The sequence below is a fragment of the Candoia aspera genome, chromosome 4 (genome assembly GCF_035149785.1).
Source record: "Candoia aspera isolate rCanAsp1 chromosome 4, rCanAsp1.hap2, whole genome shotgun sequence".
In the NCBI taxonomy this organism is placed as follows: domain Eukaryota; kingdom Metazoa; phylum Chordata; class Lepidosauria; order Squamata; family Boidae; genus Candoia; species Candoia aspera.
This window is the reverse complement of record NC_086156.1, coordinates 46,941,233-46,959,103: the sequence shown is the minus strand read 5'-3', so window position 1 is coordinate 46,959,103 and position 17,871 is coordinate 46,941,233. Positions and strand designations below refer to the sequence as shown.

Genomic DNA, 17,871 nt, shown 5'->3' with positions numbered 1-17,871 from the left:
AACTGGGGCAGCCTGACCCTGATGAAAAATGAGGCAATTCTGAGCACATTTTTACTCACACAAGGTGGAATCAGTGACTCTAACCAAAGTTTATTCCAACATGTCACTTCACTATTTGGTGCAGCTTAAAAAGAAAGGCAGCGAGAACACTGGTTTTGTGCATTTGGGAATAATGGAGTTTAATAAGAAACACTTGTAGAAACCTGAGGGGGGAAAAAGAATGAAATAGACAAGTTTTTTCCTTATCTTATATTAATAGTTGCTTGTCGGGATCACCTACTTGACACCGCAAAAGCATTTATTGTTTGAATTCTATATTTAAACTCATTCTCTGAACTGATTCAAGAGAGTTGCATCCAGTCAACTGGTAAGAATTTTTTATCTTTGGCATAAATTAAATTTCTGCCTGCAGAGTTCAGGAGGACTTGATATTGGAAAATAAATTCCCCTCAACTGGCAGGACACTTCGAGAAGTAATTGCCCCATTGTGGCTTCTCTTTAGATGAGGTAAGCACAATGATTTGTGACCATGCTCAACTGGAGTTTGGATAAGGGCTCCTTGACACAGGCTGCCAATCTGATCAGAGCATGGTAACAAGGGTGTCCAGATTTACAGCAAAAGTACAGCTTGATATTTAAATCTGATCACTGTACTGAAATACTGTAGAATGATGTCATTAGCACATTTTAATGTTCTCCATTATGCAGTTTCCCAAGGAAGATATGTGAAGTTTCCATATTGAGAAAAGTTGCATTCATGTGGTTCAGAGCAGCATACACAACAGCTCATATTCTAGATCTGTTATAAGGATATTCGTTTGGAACATGTATTTTCCTCTGTAATAGAGAATCAAGGCTGGCCCAATACATATATTACTTACCTTTTATCCAACCAACATGATGAAATCACTTTAAAGGTTACCAAGTTTCATTTAAATATATGTATACTTGTCAAACAAGTCATTAATGGCATTATGCCCAAATATTCCAAAATTTATTTTGCTTTATGTATATCCTGCCTTCCCTTCAGGAGCTCAAGGCAGTATATAAGGTCAGTAAATGATATAATATTTGATCTAATAAGTAAGCACTATTTGTAGGTATCAGTACATAACGGTAAAGAAATCTCCATAACATGCCATACGCCATGTCTCTTCTCATAGTAAAAAACATCAAGTTTTTGCCTTATTTGATCATCACCATCTGGAACTAGATGAGAAAAGCACTTGTGACAATTGATACTGTCAACTTAAAGCATCTTCTAATATTCTCTCTCTCTCTCCCTATCTCTCCAGTACGGATGATATTCCTTGAGCTTCCATGTACTTATTCGTTGACATCTGAATTCCTTTCAACATCACTGATCCATCTGACAGTATAACAATATAATCTCTGAAAGCCTTGACTCACCCACCTAGCAAATATTATTCTTTCAGCAAATACTGTTCTTTCTTTCTAACAGATTTGATTTTTAACAACATTGAACAGCTTCTCTATTCAAGGTTTCTCCTTGCTGGTGCTTCTAGAGCATAGTGAAGACTCCAGTATGCCAGAAAGACTCCATCAGCCAGAAAGCATAGAATAGTGAGCTTATCTTCATCAAGGAAAGATACAAGAAACTCATGTTCTGCTTTCTCCCCAGATTTCTTCGTGAAAGCGACTGGAGAATGCCAGGGCACTAGGATACTAGCAAGAATAAAAAAACTGCTCACCTGGAATCAGAAAGCTTGGGGAGTGAAAAGAAATGGCAGTAATTAACTTTTGCAATGTTTTGAAGTTCTGTTTCTGCTCAGTCCTGGAAGCTGGTGGAATATGTGCCCAAGTTGCCTGGATAAATTAATTACAAATTTCCATAAACGTTTGCCTGGACCTTCAGCAGAGGTCTTGATCAATATCCTTCATTTTCTATTGGAATGGACTCCACAAACCAGTCTTCTCACTTATGATGACAGGTGTTCCATCTGTGACCAAAGAGGATGATTGCATTGCACAACTCTAGTTACTCTGAGGTCCATCTGTCTTGCTAGTAGCATCTTCAACTAGTAAGCATTCCTTTGTTGCCCTACAATTGCAGTTTGCTGGCACCTAGAAAGAACTTTTCATCACAGATTTTGTGATGACTGTGTTACAAAAATGTGTTAGTTCTAGTTCAATCTATTGTACCATCACAGTGCCAATATATCTTCAATTAATTTTTGATTAATTGAGAACATTATTTCTGGGCATTTGGAGTCAAATACTGAAACTTCATTATAGCCTTATGCACCAATTCTGCATTGTTGAAGGGGAGTGGTGTGGAGATGCTAACATATTCACATCTACTTTTGCAGGAAACAAGTATGCACTCAGAGTTTTTGCATGTCCACATGTTTGCAGGATGAAGGCACTAATTTTGCTACCTAATTTTTCAGTGGCCTTGGGTATTACATTTCCCATAGAGGAAACCTGTGTTGACTCCACAGATATCAAGACTGACAGTTGGAGCACTTTAATTCTGCTAAACAGAAGATACTGCAGAAAAATAGTACTCAAAATCCTTGATCAGTTCTGAATGCTTTATACAAAAAACCTGCAGAGGACAGCATCAGTTGAGAAGATAATGCAATAATTGCTTGTTTGTGCTGGAAAAGACTATAGTTCTATAGCAGAGTCAGAGCACTGGATTCATTTAATTCAAAGCTGCAGTGATCCACAAAGATTTTATTTCATTTTGATATGGAAAAACAAAAAATACCGCCTCCTATGGTGCTTGTTAAGAAGTGGTCTCAGAGAAACACACTCAAACTAAATTAAACTGAACATTACTGGAAATGGTCTCCTAACTCAATCCTCAAAATGTCCCTACTTGATTTTAACTTAAGTGCTTTCATTTCAGAGAGTCTTTTAAAAAACAATCTACCAAAGTTATTTTGTCAGATTGCTACTCTTTAATTTCTCCACCACCACATATCCACACACAAAAAAATGATTCATATTTTAGAGCACACAAGTTGCTGGAAATAAAACCCAAGATCTGTCATTTCTGTGGTGAGAAAGCATTTCTCATTACCCCTTTCAATTTCTTTCCAATTACTTCTTGTGTCTTCCTTAAAAGTCTCCTCCTAAATATCACAAACCAAAACATTTTCATCTCTATTTCCAACTTTCTATTGCAAATATGTCTGTTAAAACATTTGTAACTTGCATTAAATAATATAACTGGGCAGCTTTATCATAATGAAGGACATACTGAATAGTAGCAATTTAAAAGAAGAAATTCCAGAGTATTACAGCAGGTTATTCTCTGAGCATTTTCAACAGTGATTTTAAAGACTCAAATCTACATTAAGGGATTATTTTCAAAAACCTCTCTTGCTGTGGTAGTTATGGTCTTCTAGCTGTACCATCATCGTCAACAGAGGGGATGAAATTTTCCATCAGAACACAAAGAACACCTACAGAGTTGATTTCACACTCAAATGTTGGTTGTTTAATAGCAGCAATTATACTATTTTTCACTCCACATGCTTATGTATAATATACAATTTAATATTAAATTCACACTGTCCCTATTATTCAAACAGCACTGGCCAGCAGCATAAATGCTGCATGAAATTATAATTTTGTCCTGCGATCAGGAAAAAAAAACCCTATATAAACAGTTTATATGTAACTTTTTCACCTCTATTTAAGTTGCTATTAACAACTACATTCTTCATAATTTTATACACATATCATCATTTGTGTAGACAGTGCTTTGTACCGATATATAAGCAATAGAGAGGCAACCAAGTTGCAAAAAAAAAAAAGTGGAGGGAAAGGTAGAAAATCAAGGGGCAACAATAAGGAATGAATCTTGTGGAGTGGAAAACTGAAATTGCTGGGCAAACAAGTCTCTTACTTCATGGGGATCAGTGGGAGAGTGATTAGAAGTGAAAAATACAGATAAATGGGCAAAGAAGCACAGAGATCCCCCAACCTTTTTCTTCCCCCACTGAAGAAGGAGTAGAGTTCTGCTTTCCTCTCCTTTGAATTTATTTGAGAGAGAGAGGGAGGGGGAGAGAGAGGGAGGGTCACCAGTATGAGATGAAGGATATTTCACAATGAACAGTTGGTTCAAACATATACAGTATTCCCATAACCTGTTTGGATTACGTGGGACTCAAGGGCAGCTGCCACACACTATCTTGGTCCAAAGCAGCAGGGAGAATCTCACATGCCATTCTGAATTGAGCAGGCTCACTCCCAGCGTGGAATGAGAGAAGACTAAAGAGCCCTCTGCAACCACACGGAAGCCTTAATCCAGACATCCTCTAATTCTTTCATTTATTGTTTGTTTGCTTTATTATTTATTTTTATTTATTATTCAAATTTCTATTACCGCCGATCTTCCCCCAAAGAGGGGGACTCTTTATTAAACATAGAAGCCACCCAACTCCACACAATTCTGGGTAGCTTACACTGCAGAGAATGAAATAGAAGAAAAGACCTCAGAGAAACTTCTGTGAAATTCTTCCCATTTGGGACAGTGGGCAGACCTTTACTTCTACACTGTCATGAGTGCCGTTGAGCTGAAGGCATCAGCACAACGGCACACATGACAATACCTATCAAGCAGGGGAAGGGATTTAGGATAAGCAAAGCACGCACAACAAAAGACACAGACCCCGAGGAGAAGGGAAGGTCCCCGGCCGGACGACCCAGCCATCGAGTCACAAAAGAAGAGGAAGGAAAGACAAAAGACAGGGCGGGTCATAAGGCACACCTGAAGCTGTCAGCATAGCGCAACGGAGATCGCCCAGCTGACAGCAATCACCAGCCGGAGAAAGGAACCGATCATGGGCAAGCCCGGGGCACCAGCAGGGGCCCCGCAACCCTTCACCTACCGGCACGGAAGCATGCAGGACAAAGGGGGGATGACGCAAACCGACGTAGGAGGGGCGCTGACCGGCGCGGGCTATTTAAACCCCGCACCGGCGCGCTCCCTTCACTCTCAGCTTTTTTCACGTCTAGCACTACGCTGTAATAAACCGGAAACTGCTCTTCCCTGAAATCAGTGTCTGTGTTTTACTCGGCGGCAGGCAGCGCATGACATACACTCTTCAATACTGCAATAACATCAGGATGAAGGATGACTTTAAATAATCAGAGCAAACATGCTTTATTTTAAATTACTTCCTTTAAAAAAATCAATACTCATACAAAATAGTTTTGACTTTTGGGCTAATAGTTTGAATGTGGGGAAGAAGGAAGATTTTTTAAAACTTAAAAATTGGCTTGGGTGTTTTATAGTAATACACAAAATTAGCAAGGGGATTACTGCAGAAGAGTTTTAAGGTCCCCAGCCAAAGTGGATCATGTATTTGATATTTGGGAGCTGCACTTTTCAGGGCAGAGCAATGATGCAAATATGGGTGTGGAAACAGGATGTTCTGTTTTTACTGCTTTGGGGTGAATAACTTGCATTTTTTTAAAACTATGTTAAGCCTGTTTTAAGGCTTTTATTACCCTTTTTGAATAAATCAGCATGAGTCATGAAAAATCTTCCACCAATTTTTGGCAAATGCGGATGGAGTTGGTTCTAAGGACCAAAAAGGGCATTATCACACATGCTTTGGAGACTTTTTTAATGATGTCCACAAGGGGCGATCAAGCAGATACAGTACTTTATATTTGGATTTTCTTAAAGCCTTTGACAAAATCCTTACCAAAGGCTCTTCAGCAAATCAGAAGCCATGGAAAATGATAGGTAATCTCACATATTAGTGACAAGATACAGAACTAGAAATAGAAAGTTGTCAAATCAGAGAAAGAATCAAAGGTGTTATGGACCGCAATTTCTTTATTTGTTCATACACTACCTGTAATTAGCAGTGAGTAGTAAGGAGGCAAAGTTGGCTGGTGAAATCAAACTCTTCAGCATAAAGTATTCAAAAAAAGGAATGAGACCTCCAAAAGGATCTCTCAAAACTGGATCAATGGGCCTCACAAATGCAAATGTAATTTAATGTAAATTATGCACGTTGGCACAAAAATTCCCAAACTTCTATGTTAATTAGTAACTGATCTGGAAAGGGATCTTGGAGTCACAGTGGACAGCTTAATGAAAATATAATACAAAGTGTTGCTGTTTTTAAAAAGGCAAAATTCATTCTTGGAATTATTATGAAAGAGGTTGAAAATAAGACATCCAATATATTAATACCATGATATAAGTCTAGAGTGAGATTGCATTTGAAATATTGCATAAACTTCTGATTCTCACACTTGAAAAGGATATTTACAGCTGGAAAATATGCCCCCCCCCAAAAAAAACAGGATTTCTGGGAGTTGAAGTCCACACATCTTGAAGTTGCCAAGTTTGAGAAACTCTAATCTAGACCATCTAGGGCTTTTAAGCTTAGATCATAAACACTTAACAGGAGACATTACATAGATATATAAAATCATGCCTGATATGAAAAATATAGGTAGATAGGTGGGATCATCTATTAAAATTAAATGTGGAAAGATTCAAGACCAATAAAAGCAAGTATTTCTTTATCCAATGCACAATAAAATGCAAAATTTTTGGCCAGCAACTTTGCAGCCAGCAACTTAGCCTATTTTAAAAGAGGTCAATGTTGCAGCATTCATTGGCTAATAGTCATGATGATATTTACTACTTTCTGATCAGCAAGCTAGTTAAATGTGGATTGTACAGCATGACAATTAAATAGATAAAAATATATCTTGAAAATGCTCCTGAAGAATTGAACTGCAGTCCTCCAGATGTTACTGAACTGTAATTTCCAGCATCCCTCATCATTAGCAGTGCTGGCTGGGGCCTTTGGGGTTGCAGTTTAGAAATGACTGGAAGCCACAGATTTGCCATTCCTGATTATTAAAACCGTGATAAAAAAGAATTATGAGCATAAATAAAGGGATTTATTTATTATTCACACAGGAGGCTTTCAACATGCAGCAAACATCTCTATACACCAAATACACACACACACATCCCCAGTGTCTAAAGTGGCACAATCCAGCAGTGTTTTAGTATATGTTATCTGTGCAGATCATACTGAACATACCACAAAAAACGTGGGTCTCAGTTTAAGAGCTACGGGAGGATCAAGTCATTGAAATCACTAAGGTCGACTGTGACGCTCTTCTTCTCTAGTATTGCTGTAACTGACTGGAGAAAAAAAATCTAAATGCATATTTTAAAAAAGTTGTTTCAATAGAGCTGGAAGCATGATAATACATATATATTTCAAAAGCAAGTATCCATGCAACACATTCATGTTTCTTTTGAATGAAGTGTTATAAGCATAACATCTTTGTTTAGCTCTATCAATACAGTATTGTCATGATCACCGTTGCGATGCTTGTAACATCACAACGGCTCACATAACAATACAAAGAAATGAGCACCGGGCGGATTAAGGGATAAGGCAACCAACTAACAAAAGAGAGCAACAGGTGCTGGCAACAAAGTATCGATCCTGGCCAGAGGCTCGGAAGGAAGAGATACAATGTTGCAAGAGAAGTCATTGACAACACCCGACCACGAGGCACGCCCGAGCTGTCAGAAAGCTTACGAACCGGATTGCCCGGCAATGACCCATCACCGGCCGGAGAAAAGCAATTAAGGAGACACCCGAGGCACAGGAGGGGCTGCTCGACCCCTCACCTACTGGCAACGGGGCTCGGGGTACACTCGGAGAAGGAGGGGTGGAGCACTGACCAGTGCGGGCTATTTAAATCCCGTTTCGGCGTGCTCCACTCACTCTCAGCTTTTCCTAAGGCATGCATTCTATACTCTAATAAAACCAGAACCTAAAGCCTACACTAGCGTCTGTGTTTTACTGGGTAGCAGGCAGAGCCTGACAAGTATTGGCATTGTAATTGGAATCCATACAAAGAAACTTCTGAGGTTGAGATAGAGGGATCCAGTTATAATTCACTTGGGATTAAATATCGCAAAATAACGAAGTCCACCATCCAGCCCAGCCTGGATCCAATGGAATTGGACAGCTATTGTTGAATCTACAACTTTCCTTTTCGGGGGAAGAAACTGTGGAGAAAGAGGTGAGACTTCAACTACAGAGGGATCTGGTTATCTGGGTCCATGACAGACTTGTTTCAGGCAGGAGAATAGAACAGAAACTATACTGGTCACTCTCATGGATTGACTGGTGGCAGAATTTGGATGGAAGGAGCACAATCATCCTTATTCCTCCAGATCTCCCAGCAGCTTTCAATATTCAATTAGAGTATCATTCTGGACCACATGCAAGGGCTGGGAACCACTTTGTTTTACAGTGGTTCTACTATCTGAGATGGTAGAGTCAATGGGGAGGGAGAAGCATTATGAAGTGCCCCAATGCTTGGTTCTATCCTGTTCAAAGTTGTTGCAAGAGGTCATCCATTAGTTCAAGATACATTAATGTGCTAATAATACTCAGTTGTACATCTTTACCCTGAGCCCAATGGGAGATGCAATGGACGTTCTGACTTGGTGCAGGAAGGTTGACACACTCTGGATGGGAAAAAAAGGGGTCAAACTCAACTCAACCAAAGCAGAAAGGTTGTTATTTCAGAAGCCTACTGATTCCAGGGCTGTACCAACTTTGACTCTCAATGGGAATGTACTCCCACAGAAATAGCAAGCTTGAAATTTGGGGATCTTCCTAGATTTATAGCTTCTGCTTGAGGAGCAGGTGGAAGCTGGGCCAGGAGTACCTTTGTTCAACTTCAGCTGATGTACAGTTGCAGCCTTACCTGGAACCACTTATTCTAAGAATGGTTTGTCATGTGCTTTCCATCTTTTGGTTATTTGCTCTACATAGGGCTGCCATAAGGACACCTGAAAACTTGAGCTGGGCCAGAATGCAGTAGCCCATATGCTTACTGCTCATTCTTGGTGGTGCCACATAACACTGTTACTATGGGAGTTCTATTAGTTAACAGGCTGTTTCCAAATGCCATCAAAGTTGCTCATCACTATCTCTAAAGTCCTATATAGTTTGGGGTCTGGGTATCTAAGAGACTGTCTTTCCCAGATGGATTCTACCTGCCTGATCCAGACAGCCACCTACTAAGGGTCTGCATCTCCCATGAGGTACAATGGGAGGCTTGACAATGAGTGTTCTTTGTGGGAAACCCCCCCCCCCATGAAATTGCTTGTCCCCTGAGGCAACAGGCTCCACTATCATACCTTCTGGAAGTTGGCAAAATCAGGCTTTTCCAGAAGATCGTTGGGTTGCCACTGACACCCATATGACACCTGTTTAATATATTAAGGAATTTTGATGTTCTTTATGTTTATTTATTATTATTATTTTATTATGTTCTCTAATATTAGTAAACCAGCTAGAGTCCCTCTGGATTAAGGTGGAGAAGGGGCATGCATAAATACCTTCCTAGGTACAGTTGTAAAACCATGCTGTTTGCATTAAAAGTTATTTAGATTACTTGTTTTAATAGGATTTGCACACAGGATTTGAGTAGAAATCAACTTCTTACCTTTTCAGTAATATAAAAATTGGAACTATCAGCATGTTGCAATGCATAATGTTCATGGTTTACAAGAGACCACCTTATAAGACACAAAGATATACGTTAATAAAATGTGTACAGAAAAGAGAAGATTAAGAACGACTTTTTCCTTCCCTTCACCATTTCATTACAGTTTTGATAACAGAACATTAAGGTAAATTTTAAGATCATCCTTAAAAATGATATTGACCACATTCTGCCTAAATGAACCACAGTATGAATGAGTTCCATACTGGTGATGCAGTTTATTCACTTCTTACATCATGTGTGTGAATAAAAAAATGGGAAGGGATAAGTTTATGTACTAGCTGAATCTACAGCTATGGTTAAGTGACTCTAACAATCAACAAATCCTGAGTTAAAGAAAGTTATGATCTTGTCTTGCTTAGCTCCTAGCTCAAAATATCCATTCTGCCGCTCACATGAAGGCAGAAGCACACAGGCTGTGAGCAGCAACAGCAGCACATACTTTAGCCGGTTTGGTGTGAGGTGAAAGGTCCCCTGTGTAAGCACCAACTCATGTCTGACCCTCTGGGGGGATGCCACTCTCACGACGTTTTCTTGGCAGACTATAGAGCGGGGTGGTTTGCCATTGCCTTCCCCAGTCATCACCTTCCCCAGCAAGCTGGGTCCTCATTTTACCAACCTCGGAAGGATGGAAGGCTGAGTCGACCTGAGCCGGCTACCCAAGAATCCAGCTTCCGCTGGGAGCGAACTTGGGTCGTAGGGAAAGTTTCGGTTGCAATGCTGCCACGTACCACGATATATTAAATCAGGATTTCTGGTTTTCTGGATCTGAACAAAATACTTCTCTTTCCCCTTCCCCCCAAATTAGATATGAAGGTGAATATCCCCCTCTTATTACAATTCCATAAAGTTGAAACAAAACAAAAGATCATATACAACAAATCTATTCTTCTTAATGCAAGATTGGGCAATACATTAATTTTTAAAATATTTCACCTTCCATCTCTGGAGTTCTCAAAGGGATTCCTATAAGATTTAGTGGGATAATATAGATGAGCCCAAGAACACAACTAGCTGCCCCTATGGGAGGTGCTCACAGGCCACTTGATTCCATCTCTACTGTGGTGTGAAACCATCCTCGATATTATGGGTAATTGGACAAACCTACCTTATAGAGCTGCAGATAAACATCAACTTCCAACTCAACTATAATGCTTATTGGATAACCTCAGGCTATGGTTTCTTTGTCTAATATAACTCTTAGGGCTGTCTGGCACATTGGGGAAAAAATGGGATGCATATGGGATGCATATGTAATAAATAACAGTTTTCTCCCAGGCCACTCAAAACTGAAGAAAGACTACTGAAGCCCAAACTCAGAAGATTTTTCTATTTTACCCAGTACAATGAAAATGATGTTCATCTCAATATAAGATAAAAAACTGAATATATGAAGCAGCAGCTGCCTGTATTCCTTAAACTGAGATGGCTGAATTAACCACAAAGAGGACAAAATTTATTTCTGTGCACTACATTTGGGAATTGAAAAAAGTACAGCAGAAAACAGAACTTACCCATCACAGACTTCTTTTATGATTGCAGTCAATGGCTTTTTCTGAGCATAAAAAAGAGGGGAAATATCATTACTTGTGCCCATCACAGCATAACCTCCAGTACACATTTGTAATATAAAATAAAATTTCAACTTATTTCAGTTAATTAGTACATTTAGAATATTTCCTTCCAGTGATATTTAAATCTTCTAAATAAATATTTATCTGATGATTGATGATTACATGCCATCAATTCATTGCTGAAAATATTGATCTAAATAGCCCAATTAAATAAAGCAAGTTTCTATACAAAAATCATAAACTAAACATAGGACTCCAAAGATTTTAAAATACTAGTCCACTATGGCAGTCTTCCTCAATGATACTCCAGATATTTGGGACTACAACTCCTATCAACTATACATAGAATTTTAAGGTTGGCTGCAGGTAATGGAAGTAGTCGCATGTCTTGAAAGCAGGGGAGTTCAAATCTAGAACTAGGATTTCAACTAAGCTCTGGTTCAAATATGACATTACTTGGCAGCCTTAAAGTAAGCAGCACCTGTGATTTCAGACATCATTGATCTGTGTCAACATGGCCACTGTGCAGAATCATTATGCATGATTTAAATTTGCACACTACATTTACACCACCATAAACCACTGTGGAGTGGAGAGAAATAAGTTTGATAAGCAAAGATAATAATAATATTGCAAATAATTAAGCATGGAGCCTTCAGCAAAGGATCGTTACCTTGTCGTGGTGCTGGAGCTTGAGCACCTCAATGATGCCATGAGCTAAACCATGAAGGGCCACCCAAGACGGGAAGGTCATGACGGAGAGGTCAGACTAAATGCGATCCCTGGGGAAGGTAATGGCAACCCACCCCAGTATTCTTGCCGTGAAAACTAAATGGATCAGTACAACCAGAGATATGTCGGTATACCATCGGAAGATGAGACCCCCAGGTCGGAAGATGGTCAAAATGCTACTGGGGAGGAACAGAGGATGAGTTCACCTAGCCCCAGACGTGATGACGCAGCTAGCTCAAAGCCAAAAGGACGGCTAGCAGCCGACGGTGCTGGTGGTGAATGGCGAATCCGATGTTCTAAGGATCAACACACCATTGGAACCTGGAATGTAAGATCTATGAGCCAGGGCAAATTGGATGTGGTTATTGGTGAGATGTCAAGATTAAAGATAGACATTTTGGGCATCGGTGAACTGAAATGGACTGGAATGGGCCACTTCACATCAAATGACCACCAGATCTACTACTGTGGACAAGAGGACCACAGAAGAAATGGAGTAGCCTTCATAATTAATAGTAAAGTGGCTAAAGCAGTGCTTGGATACAATCCAAAAAACGACAGAATGATCTCAATTCGAATTCAGGGCAAGCCAGCTAACATCACAGTGATCCAAATATACGCCTCAACCACAGATGCTGAAGAAGCTGAAGTAGAGCAGTTCTATGAGGATCTGCAGCACCTACTGGACAACACACCTAAAAGAGATGTTATTTTCATCACAGGAGACTGGAATGCTAAGGTGGGCAGTCAAATGACACCTGGAATTACAGGTAAGTATGGCCTGGGAGAACAAAATGAAGCAGGACATAGGTTGATAGAATTTTGCCAGGACAATTCACTCTGCATAACAAACACTCTCTTCCAACAACCTAAGAGACGGCTTTATACATGGACTTCACCAGATGGACAACACCGAAATCAGATTGACTACATCCTTTGCAGCCAAAGGTGGCGGACATCTATACAGTCGGTAAAAACAAGACCTGGAGCTGACTGTAGTTCAGATCACGAACTTCTTCTTGCACAATTTAGGATCAGACTAAAGAGATTAGGGAAGACCCACAGATCAGCTAGATATGAGCTCACTAATATTCCTAAGGAATATGCAGTGGAGGTGAAGAATAGATTTAAGGGACTGGACTTAGTAGATAGGGTCCTGGAAGAACTCTGGACAGAAGTTGGCAGCATTGTTCAGGAGGCGGCAACAAAATACATCCCAAAGAAAGAGAAAACCAAGAAGGGAAAATGGCTGTCTGCTGAGACACTAGAAGTAGCCCAAGAAAGAAGGAAAGCAAAAGGCAACAGTGATAGGGGGAGATATGCCCAATTAAATGCAAAATTCCACAGGTTAGCCAGAAGAGATAAGGAATTATTTTTAAACAAGCAATGCGTGGAAGTGGAAGAAGACAATAGAATAGGAAGGACAAGAGTCCTCTTCCAGAAAATTAGAAACATTGGAGGTAAATTCCAGGCAAAAATGGGTATGATCAAAAACAAAGATGGCAAGAACCTAACAGAAGAAGAAGAGAACAAGAAAAGGTGGCAAGAATATACAGAAGACCTGTATAGGAAGGATAACAATATCGGGGATAGCTTTGACGGTGTGGTCAGTGAGCTAGAGCCAGACATCCTGAAGAGTGAGGTTGAGTGGACCTTAAGAAGCATTGCTAATAACAAGGCAGCAGGAGACGACGGCATCCCAGCTGAACTGTTCAAAATCTTGCAAGATGATGCTGTCCAGGTTATGCATGCTATATGCCAGCAAATTTGGAAAACACAAGAATGGCCATCAGACTGGAAAAAATCCACTTATATCCCCACACCAAAAAAGGGAAACACTAAAGAATGTTCAAACTATCGAACAGTGGCACTCATCTCACATGCCAGTAAGGTAATGCTCAAGATCCTGCAAGGCAGACTTCAGCAGTTCATGGAGCGAGAATTGCCAGATGTACAAGCTGGGTTTAGAAAAGGCAGAGGAACTACGGACCAAATTGCCAATATCCGCTGGATAATGGAAAAAGCCAGGGAGTTTCAGAAAAACATCTATTTCTGTTTTATTGACTATTCTAAAGCCTTTGACTGTGTGGACCATAACAAATTGTGGCAAGTTCTTAGTGGTATGGGGATACCAAGCCATCTTGTATGCCTCCTGAAGAATCTGTATAACGACCAAGTAGCAACAGTAAGAACAGACCACGGAACAACGGACTGGTTTAAGATTGGGAAAGGAGAACGGCAAGGCTGTATACTCTCACCCTACCTATTCAACTTGTATGCAGAACACATCATGCGACAAGCTGGGCTTGAGGAATCCAAGGCTGGAATTAAAATTGCTGGAAGAAACATTAACAATCTCAGATATGCAGATGATAACCACTTTGATGGCTGAAAGTGAAGAGGAACTGAGGAGCCTTATGATGAAGGTGAAAGAAGAAAGTGCAAAAGCTGGCTTGCACCTAAACCTCAAAAAAACCCAAGATTATGGCAACCAGCTTGATTGTAACTGGCAAATAGAGGGAGAAAATGTAGAAGCAGTGAAAGACTTTGTATTTCTAGGTGCAAAGATCACTGCAGATGCTGACTGCAGTCAGGAAATCAGAAGACGCTTAATCCTTGGGAGAAGAGCAATGACAAATCTCGATAAAATAGTTAAGAGCAGAGACATCACACTGACAACAAAGGTCCGCATAGTTAAAGCAATGGTATTCCCCATAGTGACATATGGCTGCGAGAGCTGGACCATAAGGAAGGCTCAGAGAAGGAAGATAGATGCTTTTGAACTGTGGTGTTGGAGGAAAATTCTGAGAGTGCCTTGGACTGCAAGAAGATCAAACCAGTCCATCCTCCAGGAAATAAAGCCAGACTGCTCACTTGAGGGAATGATATTAAAGGCAAAACTGAAATACTTTGGTCACATAATGAGAAGACAGGACACCCTGGAGAAGATGCTGACGCTAGGGAGAGTGGAAGGCAAAAGGAAGAGGGGCCGACCAAGAGCAAGGTGGATGGATGATATTCTAGAGGTGACGGACTTGTCCCTGGGGGAGCTGGGGGTGTTGACGACTGACAGGAAGGTCTGGCGTGGGCTGGTCCATGAAGTCACAAAGAGTCGGAAGCGACTAAACGAATAAACAACAAAGCATGGAGCATTGAAGGGCCTTTTATGATTCCCTTATGCTATTCACATCTCCAGACAGATTAAAGTAACTTCATATTTCAACACAAGCATTGTTCAGAATGATGCAAAAATAAATATTTATTTCAAATTTACTTATTTATATTTCAAATTTGGTCACCGCCAATCTCACTCAAAGAGTGACTCTGGACAACACCTAAATACCTAAACAACCAAATCTAATAAACTGCCAGTAACATGCATCATGAGTTAAAGTGTGTGAATACAAACTTCAGGGAAACTAGCTCCACTGCATACCACAACCCTTTCTTTCTTGAGTTATTTGCGTGCATGCATCTGTGCACAGAAACGGATGTAAAATATTTTCCATTTTCACAGGAGGGTTGTTAAAAAAAATATTTGAATTTCAATAGAACACCTTCTACTTTACTGTGAATCTGCATGATACCTTATGGCTTGGCTGAACTCAACAAATTGAGATTGCTTGTTTAATGAAGTGTGTATCTTTACTTTTGACCACCTAGCACCTTGTTTGTTTATTATTTTTATAAATAACTCAAGGTGGCGAACATACCTAATACTCCTTCCTCCTCCTATTTTCCCCACAACAGCAATCCTGTGAGGTGAGTTGGGCTGAGAGAGAGTGACTAACCCAAGGTCACCCAGCCAGCTTTCATGCCTAAGGCAGGATTGGAACTCACAGTCTCCTGGTTTCTAGCCCAGCGCCTTAACCACTAGACCAAACTGGTTCTATATATATGCATAATGTAATGTATAATATAACGATGCTTCTAGACACACAGCTATCAATGGGATCGCAGCAAAAGCACCCTTTTTTCTAGCTGTCTTTTGGGGACAAAGGTACTACTACAATGATAGCATCAAAACTGTATGAGTACAATGTGTTCTGTGTAAATCTGCCAATAAGGCTAAGGCATAAGTGGCAGTTGGTACAACATATTGCAGCTAGATTATCAAAAAGTCAGTCTACTGGGAACATATTATATTAGTTTTAACGGTGCTAAACTGGCTGCCAATACGTTATCAAAATAGATTCAAGGTGATTGTGTTGGCATGGTTTAGGACCATCAGGATACCTGGTAGAACAACTTCTGCCTAATGTACTAGCCTGGTTCCACTTTTGTCATTTTTTTTCTCCCTATATGGAAAGCCACTTTTTCAATACAGGTACCTCAACTGTAGAATTTCCTTTCTGTTCAGATATGAGTAAGAATACTGAGTCATTCAAGCTTTCAACTTCAATTGAAGACCTATTTGTCCAACTACACTTATGAATAAATTAGTGTTGTACTGTCTAAGCTATTTTAATTGTTTTTAATTCACAAATTCTGTGATTTAATTTCATTCTTTTTACTGCAGTGTGCCCAGCCTGCAATTACTTTATAATGAAAAGCAAATAAAACAAACACTACATAAATTAAATGAATTACAAAATAAGTAAAATAAAATATATATGGAATAAAATAAAGAAATAAAATATATGGAAAATCTCAATTAATGAAGCTTTTGTTAGCTTTTAAAGCTCTTTAAAGTTAGGCTGGTTTGATTTGGGGACCAAGATTGACCTTTTGAATTCATTTATCTGATCTGATCTTACCTGAATTATCTTACCTGGATATTTCAATTTTTAAATCAAAATATTGCAAAATACTGTTGACAGTTTCAATATAGGAAAAAAAGAATAACATTCAGCTTATGCTCCCAAACAAGGAAGCCCTGTTATTTCTTAAATTGCAACAAAGTTCTTCTATCAAGATTAGATTTTGAGTGGCAATAACCTCCAGGGACAAATGCAGCTCTGCCTGCTTTTATGCTAGCTGCTTAAAATACATATATTTCTGCAGACATTTTAAGGCTCCAGGTTTACTTAGCATTTGTTTCAAATTTTAACTGATATTAATTCAAATTGCTGATTGCTCTGTCAGTTGTTTTAAGTCATGCTTTATTAAGTTATTATAATTTAGTTCACTTCCATAATCCTGAATTATTGTGATTCTGTGTAAGTCACCTTGACCACAAAAGAAAAACGCTAGCATATAAATACAAAAATTATAATACTATTATATTTCTATTAATATAACATGCGATGCTGACATTATTTACAGAACCTAATACATTTCAATTTTTCAATATTATATGTAGATACAGTGAATACAGTTATTTTCAGGATCAAGCCAAGGCCTCCATAGTTGATTATATCTTCACCACAAGATCACACAACAATAGAAGAAAATCAAGAACTGTACCCAGAGTTGACATTCAAGCATGGAAAAGGAAAAATACAGAAATATACCATCTTTCAGTACTTTTCACATTCCTCTTTCTATAGTCATTCTACTTTCATTCTAATTGTTTCCACTTCTTTTTTCTTCTGTCTTGTCCATATTTTCCAGAGATCCTATTTTGGCACTACCAAAAGATATTCAGAATCTCTCATCATCCTTCGATTTCTCATGCCCCAATGGCTCTTTCTGTAGTCTCTCATTTTGTTCCCAGCCTTCCATTCAAATTACCTGATAATATTTTTTCTCCCTGTGTTGCATTAATTCAGAGGGTTTTCCCCAAACTCATATCTGCTTTTTCCATTACTATCGCTAAACAACAGATTCCTACTTTCATACATACCTACAACAATCCAGGTGAAAATCAGTTCATATTTTCCGACATAAATTGTAGCCCCTTTATTCATAATTAAACCTACACCTTCACTTGCCTGCATATATTCATCAGGTCCACTCCACAAGACGATATCACTTCATGCATATCTAATACATCCTTCCCTTCTATTTTCATTCTTCCATGCATTTCATTTGTTAATTCATACTCTTTATGTTGTATACTCCTCTTACATTCCAA

The 17,871-nt window shown here is 39.3% G+C and overlaps 1 protein-coding gene across 2 annotated transcripts in view; it reads right to left on the bottom strand.

The window, feature by feature from the left end:
• ELMO1 (engulfment and cell motility 1) overlaps positions 1–17,871 on the bottom strand; it is a 300,993-nt gene that overhangs the window by 228,406 nt on the left and 54,716 nt on the right. For both annotated transcript variants that reach the window (XM_063304033.1, XM_063304034.1), the window contains exons 3-4: positions 11,064–11,104; positions 9,490–9,562 (exon numbers count right to left, since the gene is read on the bottom strand). In XM_063304033.1, coding sequence (XP_063160103.1) covers positions 9,490–9,562; positions 11,064–11,104 — 114 coding nt within the window. The remainder of the gene's footprint in view (positions 1–9,489; positions 9,563–11,063; positions 11,105–17,871) is intronic.